The sequence below is a fragment of the Crocodylus porosus genome, unplaced genomic scaffold (assembly GCF_001723895.1).
Source record: "Crocodylus porosus isolate Cpor-Errol unplaced genomic scaffold, CroPor_comp1, whole genome shotgun sequence".
Classification (NCBI taxonomy): domain Eukaryota; kingdom Metazoa; phylum Chordata; order Crocodylia; family Crocodylidae; genus Crocodylus; species Crocodylus porosus.
In genome coordinates, this window is record NW_017728886.1 from 62,488,533 (window position 1) to 62,505,824 (window position 17,292).

At 38.0% G+C, this 17,292-nt stretch overlaps 1 protein-coding gene across 2 annotated transcripts in view; it reads right to left on the reverse strand.

Annotated features, from left to right (window-relative positions):
• Positions 1-8,875: 8,875 nt before the first annotated feature.
• The window catches only part of ANKRD28 (ankyrin repeat domain 28), a 117,602-nt gene continuing 109,185 nt past the window's right edge, over positions 8,876-17,292 (reverse strand). For both annotated transcript variants that reach the window (XM_019535480.1, XM_019535472.1), the window contains 2 exons: positions 15,409-15,500; positions 8,876-10,924 (listed from right to left, as the gene is read on the reverse strand). In XM_019535480.1, coding sequence (XP_019391025.1) covers positions 10,638-10,924; positions 15,409-15,500 — 379 coding nt within the window. In that variant the 3' untranslated portion in view covers positions 8,876-10,637. The remainder of the gene's footprint in view (positions 10,925-15,408; positions 15,501-17,292) is intronic.

Here is a 17,292-nt window from a genome sequence, read left to right on the forward strand (position 1 = left end):
CCAAAAGATCACATTAATTCTTAGTTGAGTTTGCCCCAAAACGTATTTTTATTCCTTAAACAGCACAGTGTTACGTTGCTTTAATGGTTCTTATGATCCTGGATGATTAACCTATAGATGTAGTCATTACATTAACACAGTTGCTTGCTCTCCTGACTAGAAGGAGGATACAAGTCTAACAAGAGACCAACACTTCTCAGAACTGGTTTAGTCATTCCAAGGAAATATTCAGAATTACATGCTTACTTAAGGAGAGTGAATTGTCTCCATGATTCTCCTTACTAGACAGGATAGTAATATACATCTGGTCATCTTTGGCACTAGATAAGTGGTATCAGCATGACAGTTAAAAGGTGTATTGTGCATATTGAAGCAAGTAAAGTTGATGATTAAGGATTCTGTTCTTTGAAATATTTCATTTTAGGGTTTCAGGAAATGTGACAATCTGAAGAAAATTCTGAATGTATACTTTAGGTTTTGTGTGCATCTATATGGTAATTACCTTGTTAACCTGAATCCAAGATGACTTTGAATTTAAGATGACCCCCCACTAATCAGATTCTAGACATGGAAAGTTTATAAATGTTTTTATAATTTTCCACATATAGAAATCTAATTTTGTAGGGTTGTCTTAAAGTCTTAAATACAGGCATAGGTGCCAGAAGTAGCAGCTGGGGGCAGTGGGCAAATAAAGTGGCCTGACCCCTGCTCTTTGCCACTTCTTCCCCCATTTGCCCCCCACCTGCTGCCTCACCACCTAGTACTTGCATGCCCTGTGCTTGCCCCCCTCCCCAGCGAGGTATGTAGCTCCTGGCACTTGTCCCCCACCACTACTTGCCCACCATGATGCTCGTGCCCCCCCTCCACACCTTGCTCCCTGCCACTTGCCTTCTCCACTGCCTGTCCCCCGCTTCTAGCTGTTCTTCCCTGCCGTGCATGTACTCTGGATCCTATCCCCCCACCACTTGCCCCCACCCAGTGCCTGTAGGTTGTTCTTCTGCTACTATTCTTTTTTAATAATGTAATTTAAATACTTTTTCAGATCCAGTGTCAAAACAGTTTCAATGAGTGGGTCTTAGATTGCATTTAAAGGATAATTATGATATTTTTCTATAGAAAAGCCTGAAAAAGTAGCTGCTGTCATAAGCTGTGCTTTGACCTAGAGAATGTAGAATCCTGACGTGCTTCCATCCCTAAGACTAAGATGCCTGAACAAGAGACTTAACCATTAAACAGGAAAGGTTTTAGTGCTGAAGCTCATAGAGGAATAGCCAGGAAAGGAACCACATTGCTTTGTCAAGAAAAAAGAATAAAACCAGTCTTACTGCTATCAATGGAAGCACAAAGAAACTGATATCCTCTCCAAGTTGGAGACAGTATTACAAAATCTTGGTCCTCAGTCTTCTCAGCACCAAGGCAACAGATGCTGAAGCATCACGTAAACTAAACTTCCTGTAACAGCAAAATGTTGGTGGAAGACAACAGAATTCTGCTCCTCCTTTTTCAACTTTACTGGACATCACTTGGGAGGTGTTGGGGCCTGTAGCACATACAGACATGGATCCTCCTGTCAGCCATACCTTTCAGACCATTAGGGATGTCCTTCAACCCCGTACCCTCCTGCTGTCTGCTGCTTGACCACTGAGAGCAGAATGAAATGTGCCAGGTGCCGGCCAACTCTTTGGCCTCAACTTCACTTGTTTCACCCAGGTCCTGCCAGCTCTTAGTGAAAGAGATTTTGAATGCTTAAAGAAGCATAGTATTTTGCCTGGCACGTGCTCAGAAATTTAAAATCCTGTCCTCTGGAGAGACACCTGGCTGATGGACAAATGTTCTGAAATCACAGTTACCACTGATGATAAGGAAGGAGGAAGGAAGGAAGGAATTACCAAAAGGTTTATTATAAAAAGAAAGAGCTGTCATGAGAAGCATGCTGAGATACAGACAGAGATAAGAAACAAACAGAAAACTAAGATCTATGGTTTTGTCTTATCCCTGCATCTTAGCCCTAAGAATGTAGCTTCCATTTCTAATCAAGCCTGCCAGACTGTCAGCTTGCATTACCCAGCCCATGGCACTTGGGGATTAAAGTACCTAGCACCCAGGAATCTTGAGGAAAAAAAAACTGTTCCTATCGCTGTGCTTATCTGGTCACATCTGTAGAATTCTTGGGGAACAAATAGACATATAACTTCCTGGCCCTTCTTCCCCCAATTATACATCCCATTGACAAGTTAGGGGTTTTTCCTGATCCAGTTTTAAGTAGGAAAATGTTTATATCTGTACATGCAATAGGCAAGGATTTCTTAGGGTCATATCTTTTATTGGACCTATCTAGTTGGTATGGAGTTAGACAAATTTCTGTACACAAAATGTTCTTTATCATCAGGACAAAGATTTCAGACAAAGATCGCTAATCCTCTGTCAGAGATAATTATGGTGTCTCACTTATTTTCCCTAGCTGTAAGAACTACTATTCTTTGAATAGCCCATTTTCCAGGCACCAACCTTGCTACATAATCCTTTGGAATGTAACCTCGCCATCCTCTGTTTGTGGAGACCTGTGCTCAGTAGAAACTCTTTTGGCTGGCCACTGCACAAACCCACGTCCAGTAGTAATTCTCAGTGATTACTCCTCTCAGCTATTTAGGCTTTGATCCTCTGCCAGGTGTGATCCTCACAGTTTTGAAAGGAACATCTGAACTTCATTATCATATTATGCAAAAATATAAACACACAGTAATACCAACTACTACAATCCATACAAGCATATAAATTCTAAAGCTAGATACTGCAGCTTAACCATCTTTGGAGACCACATACCATATAGCAAACGTAAACCTACTTTATCATTAGCTATAAACAGACTACCCACTGTAGCAACAGACCTGATTCACGAAGCCATCTATGCACAATATTCAACGCATCCACAAAATATTGTGGGTTCATGACAAAGCCGATCAGCATGGCATCTCCTCTTCTCTGTCCTCCTAGTAATAAAGTGTTGATGCTGAGAAGTTGACGTGCTGAACTTTCAGTCTGCTTTCTATGTGAAGAGCACCTTTGAACAAAGACCTTCACATTTTCTTACACAAAGTCAAGACTATGAGATTTGACACAATTTTACTGGGGCTAAAGTAATATTTAGCACATAGATGAGTAGATCTCATTTTCAGCAAGTACCTGACTTGGTCAGTCATGAAGGAAGGATCTTGAAACTGCTTTGGCAAAAGATAAAGCTATCTAGGCAGGCAGCCCCAATACTTAAAACAGAATATTGTTGACTAGATAGCTTCTACTAATTAACCTTAGGAAGTTACAGTAGTCATCGCAGTATTTATAAGTTCTGCTTCTGCTCTACTAACTTACCTGTCTGGCTGTGACAACTAGGCACCAAAGATATGAACACAATGGATCTCTTGGCCTTGCATGAAGCAGAGGGTTTGAAGTAATCTTTCTGAAGTGATTCAAACATGGCAGCTGAGGCTGGATGACAGAACCAAAAGAGAAAAAACATGTTCCGAGTTTGGCTGAGTTGGGAAAGAGGGAATAATAATAAATGGAATGATGCCAAAATAATAGTGCAAGTAACAAAATAAACTGTAATATTTTTAACAACTCTCAGTTCTCACTATGTAAAATAGCACTTAGTGAGACTCAGGAAAAGGATGATGAGCTGACAGCTTATTCTTTCAGCAGCCACAGAATTGCAAGGTGCTGATCCTTCAGACTTCTATGCCTGGAGTGGCTGAAGCATGGACAGCAAATCTGCAGCTGGTAACAAGCGTGACTAGCAGCTGGAACTCTTGTCCATTTGGTAACATAGAATTTGGGGTTTTAGGTTATATTGTATCAATAGTTTTAAATGGCAGCATGCCCTCAAGTTCACTCTGCCTTGAGTTTTATACTGGAACTGAATGGATTCTCAGTTAAGTAGGAATGAAAACTTACCTAAAAACTAAAAGCTTCTTAAAGCCTTTTCACACCTGTACTTGAATCCACACAGCAGTTCCTTTGGTACTTCCATCTGAGCATTACTGAAGAAAAATGGTGAGCTGAAGATGTCTTCTCTTTTCTTGAGCACCTAATGGCATTGCAGTGATTATAAATATGATTCAAAGAGCCCCATTAAGGCTGTGTATTATTCAGGTTATCAATTTTACAATTATGTGCTCAAATGCTTCAAAGACCTCTCTTACCACCTGAGTTTGAAAAAATACTGAGTAAGCAAATGCAGATTATAAGCAACCTCCCTCATAGAAAATGAAGCATAATATAATAGGAGCCTTAACAATGGCCACATTGCTGTACTGTTGAAGTAAAACCTACAAACCTAGATTGTATTGAAGTCTGCACTCTCATTCCACAGCAATTTCTTCATGACACTAGGCCTTTTATCTTAGTCTGTCTTGATCCATAGCATTCATATTTTAAAAGGTGAACTGCGAAGCAAAAAAGCAACTCAAGGACTTGTAGTCCTTTTCTGTTCCTCAGATGTAGAAAGGCAACTCAAACTTGCATGCTTTAAAGGAGTTGCTTCCCCAGTTATTTTTTTCATTTTTACCAACAATCTTTCCCATTAACCATAGCAATAATCAGGTCCTGAACTGTCACATACAGGTATGACCCAAATAGGGAAAGCAAATGCAACTTTCCAGAGTGAATTTTCAGACAAATGGTCATCAATCCTCTTCCAATTGGGTCTATGGGAAATAGCAGCTCCAGTTGCAGGCATGGGCAATATTTTTTCTGCTGAATCTCCAGACAAAGTGGAGAAATGTGAGGGAGTTGCTTTAATCACTGAACAACCACACGAGTTTCAGCTCTATACTGCACTAAGCTGGCAGCTCTACTTCTAGTCTGGAGGAACTGTAGGCAGAGTAGAGGTTACATCTTGCTCTGCTACTCTGTGGTTCCACCTGTGGGTGGTACAGACTGGGCTTTACTGACCGTTGTTGGAGGGCCAGAATCACCAAATTTCTTCAAACGGACATAAAAGGAGCATACAATAGAAATTAACCAACTCCAACAAGTTCATGTTAACTTTGGGGGTTGGCTATTAAAATAGCTTTGGTTCATGATGGGGAGGAGCATGGGAAGGAGGGTGGCTAGCTAATTAAAGAGCCACCCCCTTGTGGGTTATACCAGCCAAGGCAGCATGACTTGCCATCTAAGCAGTTGTTTGATAGCACTGCAGTAAATGAAGGGGTGAGAGGTGTCCGCATGACAGAAGCCATCATTCCCAATGCAGGAGGGAGCAGTTGCAGCAATGACAAGGCAGAATTAATGGAAGGTGCTTACAGTGAACCTCTGTCGTACCTGCAGCCCGTTGGAGGCATCTGCAGCACTCCCAGTACTATCTGTGGCAGTGGTTCTCAGCCTTTTTGGACTTGAGGCGCGCCTCCATAATTCTTTGTGAATTGGGTGGCACCCAATTTCAAAACCTAATTTTTATATTACAGTGCTTACCTCGTTATGTGGGTCTGGGCTGTAGGGGTGGGGGATCATCCATTCAGGGAAGGAACCTAAGTCTGGCACATCTGCTTCTCTCCTCACACCTTGTGGCATCTATCAAAGGATCTGGCGGTACCTCAGGGTGCCTCCTCACCCTGGTTAGGAATCACTGGATCTATGAAAAAGGGGTGCACAAATATGCAGACCTGTCCATTTTAACAGATGTCATTTGAATCCTAATTATTTATTAATTGTACTTACCACTAATACACCATTGTAAACAAATGTGCTCAGGACACTTCAGCATCATCAAGAATCATCTGATTATGCACAGGATGTCAGACAACTCCATAGAGAAAAGAAGTGATACTTTGGGGGTTATCCTTTTCATTTATAAGACTTTGCAGGCCTGCCCTGAAACAGCTTTCTCCGAGTTGTTTTTATTGGAACACACGTTCTCCTAATAAAAACTTGGAGAAAGCTGCTTGTGCTCTTGAAAAACCTGTTAGATTTTTTGTTTTCTTTTTAAAGATCGCAAGCTTTTTTCCCCCTCCAGAGCAAAGAGTGCATTGTGCTAGATAACTGCTATAAGCATTGTGTCCTAATTGTTAGCATCTCTGGGGTATGGCAGACTGGTATTTGCTTTTAAAAACAGAATTACTGGGCTACTGAATTGTAGAGCTAGAGAACCAGATGAAAAGCTGAGAAATTCCTGCTTTTTTCTAGTCAGTCATGCAGCACTTGGTTCAGCTTTTGATTCTTGGTAACTACTGCTCAGCCGTAGGTAAAAGGTTCAAACCGTGGCATTAAAAAATAGTGCCATTTAAGACAAAAATCCAAGAGGAGTTAGGGAAATGGCGTATACAAACAAGATTCTATAATATTACATAACCAGCATATGAACTGGGGTGCTTGTTATTCCATTCATACAATAGTTTTTTGGAGTAATTTTGAGGTGGAGAGGGGAATACAAAGGCAAGTAGCAAGAACAATATCTTTTTTTTGTCATAGTTAACCTAATTTTTTTAAGTATCTTCTACCTTCAACCTTAGAAAGTACATTCAGACTCACTGCTTTTGAGCCAAGTCACTCTGCTGTCTTGCAGTAGCAAAGCATGCATATTTGAATAGTAGAAAGTTTTCAAAGGTCCTCTGATAACATGGAATTCCAAGGATAGTCCTAGTAATAATCCCAAGAGGTTTCTTGAATGAAGGGTGCTGCAATATTGTGCTATTAAACGGTATGTGAAAAAATTAAATTAGGAAGAGTCAATAATATGCAACACTTTTCTCTGCAAGGAAAAAAAAAGTCAAATCTCCATTCAGACTGAACATTTGGAAACAAATTTGACTCAGGCATAAATATGAAAGACTGCCTCTACAGGCAGGTTTACTTTGTTTTATGTAAACAAGGAACATTTCATACCATGACCTCTCACTGAGAAAGCCACCTTTAACCAGAGCAACCTGATCCTTAAACATATATTTGCATTCATACTTTTCCTTTTTGGAATAAAAAGTCATATTCTTACAAACAATGCGTCTGATCTTCATTTTACTAAGGAATCGGTAAAGCCCCCCAAAATTCCAAGGCAGCATAAAGGAGTTTCTGTGAAAAAGAAAACAACCAGGTATGTAGAACTCAAAGTCTGTGAACTCATTAAATGTTGGCTATGGTTCATTTTCTGCTGGGAGTTTCAAATTATGTGGCTTACTGCAATTCTAAATTCCTAAAGATTTAACAATTCATTTAACATTAATGAGGGAACAAACATTTTAGACCCAAATATAGCAAGCTCATAAAACAGCTTTAATTAAAATGTATACAGTCATAAGGAACAAAATAGGACAGAGCTTCATGCCTGAAAAAATGTTCTGTTTTGCAATAGCACATATATATATTTTTTAAGTTTCTTACCACAAACAGAACAAAGTTAGCAATGCCTTAGCAATGCCAGCTGAAGCAAGAGGATTGTTTTGGGAACAGATGGCCTAAATTTTTAAGTGGGGTGTACTTTAGGGATCATGAAAGGCATTACATTTATTGCAATATTAACATGTTAATTGGGTAATGAATTGCAACATGCCACAGGTTCAACCAGTTAATAGGACAATAAAATGGCAAAACATTTAACATGGAACATCTTTCTGGCTGGTTTGTATTGCATCTTAAATTGAATACGTGACCCACCTTAAATTGTATTTATGAATACATACGCTAGCTGCAAGACACAGCTGCTCCCTGCTCGATCAGGTGGTGGGGGTAGCCCTAAGGTCTTGAACTGGCAGGATGCCCAACTTTTGGGATGGGACACAAGTTTCCTCAGATCCTAATTGTGCCATTATATTAATATCTGCCAGGGGCCTTAGATGTACAAACTTAAAAGGCCGGGTAGATTTGCAACTTATAAACCAACCAAAAGTGCATATATCTACCTATCTATCTATCTGTAGCACAAGCTTTTGTGGGCTGAAAGCACACTTCATTAGATGCTGTGAAAGCATATGCACTGAACACTTGCCCCTTGGATATTTTCAAAACTCTTACTATAAGACAATCTCCAATCACTTTTGAACACAAGAGCAATCAGTTCCGGATAAAAAAAAAATACCGTTTATTTTAAACAGCTTATCCTGATTCAGCTGTCATTTTCCCCTGATTTTCCTCACATATCAAGCAATCCATTTCTCCCCATATGATGCAAACAGTGATTGCTTCATGCTGAAAGATTAAACTAATATTCTAGAGTCTAAACATCATGCTTTACTCTAGCAGTTCCAAAACCTTTTTAGGATGTTCATAAAACTTCTTTGACAGGTGATCAGGAAACTGCTATTGATAAAATAACTGACATATTCCTGGATGACTTTTTTTTTTTTTTTTTTTTTTTTAAATCAAGTGGCTCTCAAGTTTACATGAAATATTTCTAAATCCAGTTTTCTTATCATTAACTTGCACAACTTCTTAAGGGCACATTAACAAACAAATTGGCTAAAACTTAAAGCAACCTTTTACAATTCCCAGGGCAATGTGATTTTAGTGTGTACCTAGTAAAATATGAAGAGAAGTTTTCAGGATACTGGGGAAATATATAATTAGATACAGTAAAATGTGGCAAAAAAACAAGTGAAAATTGAATACGCTTCCTGGATCTTCATTACCATTTATTTCTGTACCAAAATTCCAAAGAAGATTTAAAGAGGAGTTCTATAAAAAGCATCTAATTTTGTGGAAGAATCATAAGCCGTTTTCAAAAATCAATATTAATAAACAACTGCCCCCACCAGGGAAACAAAGCATCATTCACAGGTAAGTCTTGATTTTAAACATCAGTAACCAAATAGTACTTAACTTTTCCTTTAAAAATTACTGTGAATCTGAACCATTTGCCTCTACTGTTGAAGTAAAAGGACAGCAAAGCCTTTGTAAAATAGATTTTATAAATTCTAAAAGTTATTCAACAGAAGAAACTTTGCCATTAGTTTTTAAGTATGGTACACAGATACAAATAAATTATTCATTAATACAACTCACATCTGGGTTTTATTATACTCCGTAAAATATACAGGAATCTGGATGTACTGAAAGAGTGCAGGTAATTACAGTATTCAAGCAGTCACTATTTCTATGTACATGCTCATTAATTCTTCAAAAAAACCCACAAAATTATCAAATAGATCAAAATATTGTCCTGTTTCCACACTATGTTCAGAAAACCAGCTGATCAATGTACAATAGCAACAAGGTTTCCAGTTACACAATACAAAAAGGATAAAAGGAAAATTGGAATCGGTTCGTAGTAATTTATTTGTACTTTGCCGGGACATGCAAGGATTCCTTGCATGTACATAAACAATTTCACTTGAAAAGTAACAGTTATAGTTAAAGCAGAGTCAGATAAAGTAGATACTCATATTTAACAAACAAACTTCAGCTTGTGGGTCAGTCTTTCATTCTTCAGGCAATAGATATTTAAAAAAAAAACCCAGTAGTCTGCTATAAATAATAATAATAAAAAAATCTTAGGGCAAGTTTGAAGTACATTACAGGGACCTGCTTTTGTTGTTTTTCTAAATGGAGCACAACACAGATATCTAGTTATTTCCAGATCTGACACTCTACCTTTTCAGTACTGAAAAATCTGAATTCATTTTAACTCAAATCCAGGATTGAAAAAAAAAATTACAATGGAAACACTGATTTGATTTCATGTATAAATTTTATGATGTAAAGTGGGTGAATTGTCAAAAAATCATTCCCTATGAAACTGCAGCTACAACAGGTTGTCAAGACATTTAATTTAAATTTGTATTTTTTGCACATTCCCAGTAATTACCCTTTATTTAATTTTAAATAATCTCAATTCAAAAACCAAAAGTTAAAAATCTAAAACTGTGCAACAATTACCGCTTCCCTCCCCCCATCCCTTGTTTATTACACTGTACATTATCACCCTGACTGCACCTTGTTAGCTGGTTTTCATTTTAGTATTATAAAAGTATGACAAGTTCATTTCCATTTCATTTAAAAGGAAAAGAAACTGAAAAATACATCTGCTATTTTCATGGTACATTTAAGAGCATCTGAAAGTTTTTAGGATGATAAGAAAAAAAAAAAAGAATTCAACATTTAAAACAAAATCTGAGCTTCAATTCCAGAAGTAATTAAGGTTTAGTTAAGACAACTCCTCAATTAACCTATTCCAGTTTCCACAAAAAGGTATTTAAAAATCTTTAGGTTATTTGGTCCTTTGGCAATTTGCTGCACAAACAATGCCTACTGTACCAAACTCGTTTATTGCCTTCAAAATGGTTTTAGTTTTTATTGATAAGATTTAAATCTAGTGTCCTTTTTGTTGTACAATAGTGTCATTCATTTACATAGACTGGGGTGCACAGTCTGCAGAAATTACTCCTGGCACCACAAACAAAACAGTAAAATACAATTAAATAAAATGGTTTTGACATTCTTTATTTTTTTTCTTTTTTGCCATGGATTCCTAGTGTTTATGCTTCTTTCGCAATGCTTTAAAATAAGTCTCACACAGATCTTTCATATGCACCCCAATAAAAGTTTCTTCTCATGGATCTAACCGCCTTTGTATCCAAAACTAAATGTTTTGTTCAAAAGCATGACCGACTTTCCAACGACTGTTCACTCTCCAGATCGTCAAAAGAAGCCTCTTAATAGGTCTCAGAGTCTGAGTCATTAAGTTCATCCTCTTCTGTATATGGGTAGCCATCTTCCCTGCCAATGTTGTTGAAACTACAGTAAGAACTATGGTCACTCCTCATGATTGGCAAGGAATCAAAGGTAACAGTTTTTGAGGTGTTGGTGTAATGATTAATGGCATTGAACGTAAGGGAAGGTAATGTGCTGCTGGAGGAAACAGGCATCATTGTGGCCAAAATAAGCGCAAGACAATCAGCTACATCCTTATTGGGAGCACAGGCCAAAGCTGGTGTGTAACCTGGAAATCAAAATAAAACAAAAGCCTTAACTTAGAACACAGTAACAAGGTGGAATTTCCCAAAGACCACATAATTATCCCACAGTAAAACATTTTGTTTAGTTTACCACTTTCAAACAAGGAAGATAAAATTGAATGTGGTTTTAAAATTCCAGTATCATTTTCATGCTCTGTTACAAAACACCTGTCAGCTGATTACAGTTTGTATACGTACATTAGCTATACAGACTGCAGTATGTACAGGCCAGTGGGGAAGACAAGAAGGAAGGAAGATTAGACTGAGTATTAGAGGAGTTAGGAACATAGGATCTGTTTTATTAGACAACGTAAGTAAGAATTTTAAGTTAAAGTAAAGTAGTTTGGGATTTGAAGTCACAGATTTAACTGGGCAAAATAAGATATCCAATTCCTCTTCCAGGTAGCCAGCTGCAAACAGTAATTATTTGTGAAGGAAATGCAGAGCTATTTTAAATAGACCGTTACAAAAATCAACTGAAAACATGTAAAGCTTAAAGGATATTGATCTCTGACTTCATTTCTTACTGGGTGGTTCCTGCTAGTATACATCTGTCTAAGTCAAGTTGGCCAAAACATCATGGTGACTGGCACGATCTTTCAAGCAGTATGTTTTGTTACTGAAAGCACCATAAAATAAAAGCAGACGTGCTAATGAGAGCTTGGCTGGCTTAGTGGGTTAAAAAGGCTACACAGGTGGCCTGGGAAAGCCCCATGTTTAAAGAGCCAGCTGTTGTGGCAGGCCTTGGAGTGCCTAACTTGAAACCAGTGGAAACCATGAGTTGGCAAGCTCATGTGCACAAGAGAACACAACAAGGTCACGGTTGTTTTTCTAGGTCACGGTCACTTATATATGACATTTCTGCTTTGGTATCTGACTTCTGCCCTGTACACTTGCCTCTTTTGTACTACTCAGCTGGCAAAAGTGCTGCCTAGCACCAACCTGTAAACTGCTCTGCAGGCTGCCCTTTCAGGGATTAGGTCTACTTTAGAAAAGCACTAAGCGTGAGGGTAACATCAGGCACATGATTTGAATGGAGCTATGCCTGTGCTCAAGCACAAACTGGCTTCCTCCAGAGGCAAGGGAGCCTTTCCCTCACCTGTAATAAATACAGATTCTGCCTTTGGGAAGGAAAAACTCCAGTGGTTCCTCCAACTCAGCAATGTCTCACATGGATTTGGTAACCAGGAAAAAAAAATGCAGATATGGCAAAGCTTTAAAGGAAAGTCAATAATAAACAATGAACAAGGTATGATCCAGGCAGGAACTTGGTTTCTCAGCACATGTTCTATGTGGTAAAGACTTTTTTTTTTTTTTTTAAATAGTTTTAGAATTTAGCTTGACAGCTGCCAGTTCAGTTTTATTGTCAGAAAATACTGGACCAGTATGTATTTGCTGAACTGCTCAAAAGTGGTAAGATTTTTGATAAACTTGTTGAACATATGACCACTGACCAATATGCTGTTATATTGTTTTCAATAAAGGTTTTGTACCATGCTGTTTTGAGAACTGATTTTTAAGAAACTTGTATCTTTTCAGTGGGAAACTAGGAGTTGTATCAGATTAAAACTAAGGAACAGGTCACTGGAGCACAGAAAGTACTAACGGAATATGTGATCAGGACTTAGCCGGTGTGTTTTATTTTACTATATTTACTCAAATTTATGACGACGAGAAGTCCCTAGTTCTGTAATACTGTCTTACCATCTAGTCTTCGTACAGCACTTTTCACACGTAGGGTCTAAGCACTTACAAGTGTCATCACCCCCCCTTTAAATACAAGGGCACTGGTGAGGTGACCATGATTTCCCAAGGTCATCTAGTGGCAGAAGGAAATAATATTTCTCAGTCTACTACTGGTTCTACATTGCCTCCCCTGAGATTTACAAAGGTCCAGGTATGTACATTCAGGTAATGACAGCTGAATGCTTATTAATATATTAAATATATCATCTCAATATGAACCTAACAAATCCTCCCAGAGAAGGGAGGAAAAGCAAATTCAGGCACAAGCCATCCCATCATTAACATTAAGGATTTTCTGAAGGGGAGTACGGGGGGGTGGGAACAAGCTTAAAGAGCTGAGATACAATCAGAACAAAGGTTTTAGAGCACTGCTAGGTCATGAATCACTACAGAGATCATGAGTCTAGAAAATTATTTTTAAGAGAAGTAAAAAGAACTGCATGCAGCTGCTGCATCTCTTTGCTGCAAGACTGACTACCGTTACTAATATGCTGTTGATCAAAAGCAACATGTGACATGTTAAAGGCCATTTAAAACCACAGATTACTATACTTTAGCTAGTTAGAAGTGATGCTGTAGCTGTGATGGCCCAGGAATTGTGCGAGGAACAAGGATTTCTTTGAATGATCTCTTTTATTGGATCAACTGCACAGCTGGGATAGAGTTAGACAAGCTTTCAAAGGTCTGAATTCTGCAAAAGAATGCCTTACATTCTTTTTCTGAAGAAGTATTTCTTCTGAAGAAGAATGTCTTCCATTTGAAATTTGTCTAGCTCTATCCCAACTATGCAGTTGGTCCAATAAAAGTACTGCCCAAAGAAATCCTTGCCTCTCATATGCTTTTGCTAGTCATGCAACCGCTTCTAAAAATTTTCTTGCTTAAAAACTCATTAATATTTAGTGAAAAATGAATTTATGATTAATATAAAATTCTACAGAACATTTCAAATTTATTTGGTTACAGAGGGCTTCATCAAGACTGGATGCAGGGAAAAAGCAGTGGAAGATTAAATTGATGTGGAAATGAATATGGAATTCAGGGATGACTTCAATCTTTGCCTACGAGGAAGTTATTAGAAAGATTTCAATTAAACGTTTGTTAGTGAAACACCCCTTCACAAACTGAAACATAAGAGTAAAGATCAATTTTTTTCCCCTTACTCATAGAAAGTAAAATTTCTGAAAAATGAGGTTAAGAAACATGCTGGTAATCCAGACATCTCAAAATAATTACGTAGTTTTTATATGAATCCTTGGAGTGATTAACATAAGTAGATTGACTTTATTTTGCAAATCTTTACTTACAAGAAAACCACTTTCCAGTTAATCGTTTAATTTGCCACTCCAATGTGAATACAAATAGTGACCAACTATCAGGAGTTAACTAAGGGGTGGGGAAGGGGTTGTCATCAGGAAATCAGAACAATGGTAAATTGAACCGGGGTGAATTATCCAATAGATTCATTTAGTTTATTGTACAAAAAGAAAAGTGTGCATTTCGGGGGGGGACATCAGCCCCACTCTCCCCATTTTGTTGAAGTGCTGATGGTATGCTTGGTACCATACAGCACATACTGAGGAAGACATGGTTCCTGTATCCTAGTTTTAATGTATAAAACTTAAACTAAGGCTTGCTCTCTTATCACAGTATTCAGTTTTGTTTGAAATGTCAGGTCTCTGAAGTGTCTGTCCTCTCAGGAGTTAAGCCAGCATGATCAAGTTTTGAGTACTAGGATATGAAAGGATTCCTTCATTCAGTAGGATTTGATCAACTGAAGATATTATAGCAGCTTTACTGGATAAAGTATTACCATCTCAAATTAGTCCAAATCACTTGCATCTCAACTGCCAGAAATCTATCAAAACAAACTATCTACATCTCTCTTAATATTTTTCTGGTTTACTACTGTAATTCAACAGGGAAAACAGGTAATCTCTCTCTTTCCTATGAATGCACTTGGATACTACAGTGGTGGGCACTAAATGCTAGACAGGAAGACAGATAGGAAGCAAAGCATCAGATATTAGTGCAAAACAACTTTTTATTTGTACAAATATGTGCTATGGAAACAAGAACCTTTTCACACATGAGTGTCAATTTCTTGACATGGCAACTCTTAATGGAAGGATAAAAAGCCTCCTGCAGTTTCTACACAGCTTAATTCAATTTACCTCTCCCTTGAAAAAGATTAATGAAGACTTGAAGCAAGCTCAGGCCCTGAACAGGTGTAATATGTGAAGAGCTCCAAAAATAACCTACCAAGAGCATGATTTTCTGTTGTGATGATTTTCTTGATTCTGTATTCTACAAAACTCCTACCAAGTCAGAAACTTGAGATATGAGAATAGGAAACTGATTCCTATTTACTGCTCGGAAACTTCAGTCAACCCATTTCAGTAAACTGCATATTCATTAATTCATCTACTGAACAAGCTCACACTGGTGTGCTCTTTTGATCATTTCTAGTACTGCTAAAACTAAATTTGTCAAACGACTATTTCAAATCAGTAATTTGTTTGATAACTTGCTTTACTGTTCAAAATCCATCTGCCCTTTCCACTGTTCCTGCCTTGCTAACAAGAGCCATATCAACACAGCCCTTATTTGAGGGAAGGAGCCTATGGTGCAACCATTATAAAATTAATGAAATGCTGCCTTTTCCAAGCAGTTCAAGCATAAAACAAGAGTTCCTTACTGGAAAACAAGGTGAATTTATTCTTACCATTTTCATCTACAGCAAGGACACTTGCTCCCTTCCCTAAAAGTTCTTGAACTACAACTGTCAATCCATTTCGGGCAGCAACATGCAGAGGTCTGTGGAGAAGACAAGCAAACCGAGACATAAACCCAAAACAAATTATAATATTTTAGGAATCTATAGTTGATAAAGTAACAATTTAAAATGAAAAAACAGGAAGTTACGTACTCATATTTGTTCTGTCTTACGACATATTTCTTTGTGACGGAGGGAATTACTACCTACATCAAGCGTGCCATATTACATCCAAAAAAATTAAAAAGATCATCATCCTAAATGGGCAGCAACAGTTCTCCTAGTCTTAGAACTAATACATCAGCTTTTTGTAATCCTTCACTGAAATCTGAAGTTTAGATATATCTGGGAAATATGGCCTATCACTGACAATAACCTTTTACAAGAATACAAGGACCAGTAGGATGGTAGTCATGTTCTCTTTGTATATAGTATAGTTGAAATGTGATGCCTCTCTTTTAGACAGTTTGACCTTTAGAAACTAGAGAACTATCTGTCTCTGTAGATGGAATCATTTCCTCAGTTTACAAGGAATGAAGAGACCCAAAGAAAAATACAGTACAACATATTAGTTACCTACCAAATGTGATCTACTAAATATAACTTTATACCTTTCAAAGCACCACAATCCATCAAGCCAAGTTGTCAGCTTTACCTCATAACATATAACAGCAAAATCTTCAAAAACCAGAGTCAAAAGAGAGGCGTCACAATTCTTCAACTTCCTAAGGCAGCAATTTTAACCTTTTTAGACTCAAGGCACCCTTCAGAAAATGTTTTGTGAGTTTTCACTTTTTGACTGCAGAAAAATAGAGCAATCTTCTGCTGCAAATACCTAAAAGACCACAACAGGTCAGAATGGTTTTAATACTATTGATTCCTATTTGAAATCTTAGGTGTACCAACATGATTCACAAGATAAACCCAAACAGTGCTAAGGTAGCTTGGCATCCTTGAAAGGATCTCAAGACACCTCTGGCTAAGAATCATTGGCTTAGCAAAATAAGATACATTTTCATTTAAAAAAGAAATTAAGCAAGACGATTCACAGAATACCTAGTTAACTAGGTAGTTTTCTTCAGTTTCATATTGATTTTCAGTTATGAGAATGTGTAAGGACCCTCAAATTAACTAACCTCTCTACTTCGGAGAAAAAAAGAAAGTATATGGTACTGACAAAAATAGGAATAAGGTAATGGAGGGAAGGGAAGAAGCAGGAAAACTGGGAAAGAAAAACTACCCAATGGCATCAGCTGAAAATACTAAAATTAAAAAAGTAGAGTAACTCTGCATAGCACAGATAAGCTGAAATCTCACCCCCCAAAATATTTAGAATTTGGGCCCACAGCTGACAGCACTGATACAGTTTATGATGCAAGGTGTCTAAAAACAAAATGTAACTCATAAATTCTATGCCAACAAAACATTTTTAAACAGCTCAATTAATAAAGTTTTGTGCTGCTGAATGTAACGAGAGTCATCAGATCCCCGCCCCCTGATGCACCACAGACTATAAAGTAAGATGTAGAGAAGCCAAGTTGTTAGGGAAGAACCAGAAGAGCCTGCAGCAGCTTAGATTGCCACTTCTGTCCCTATCCTCTGGCCTGGCCCTCAGCTGTCTTTTTTCTCCCCAACCACTTCTGCTTTCCTTGTACTGTGGCAACCAGCTCCCCATCATCAACACCTCGATGCACGTGTTGCCATGGACGTAGTCTTTCTAGACTTCAGCAAGGCCTTTGACACCGTCTCCCACCCCATCCTCATTAAAAAACTATGCGACTGTGGCATTGATGCCTACACAATCAGATGGACTGCAGATTGGTTCAAGGGTCA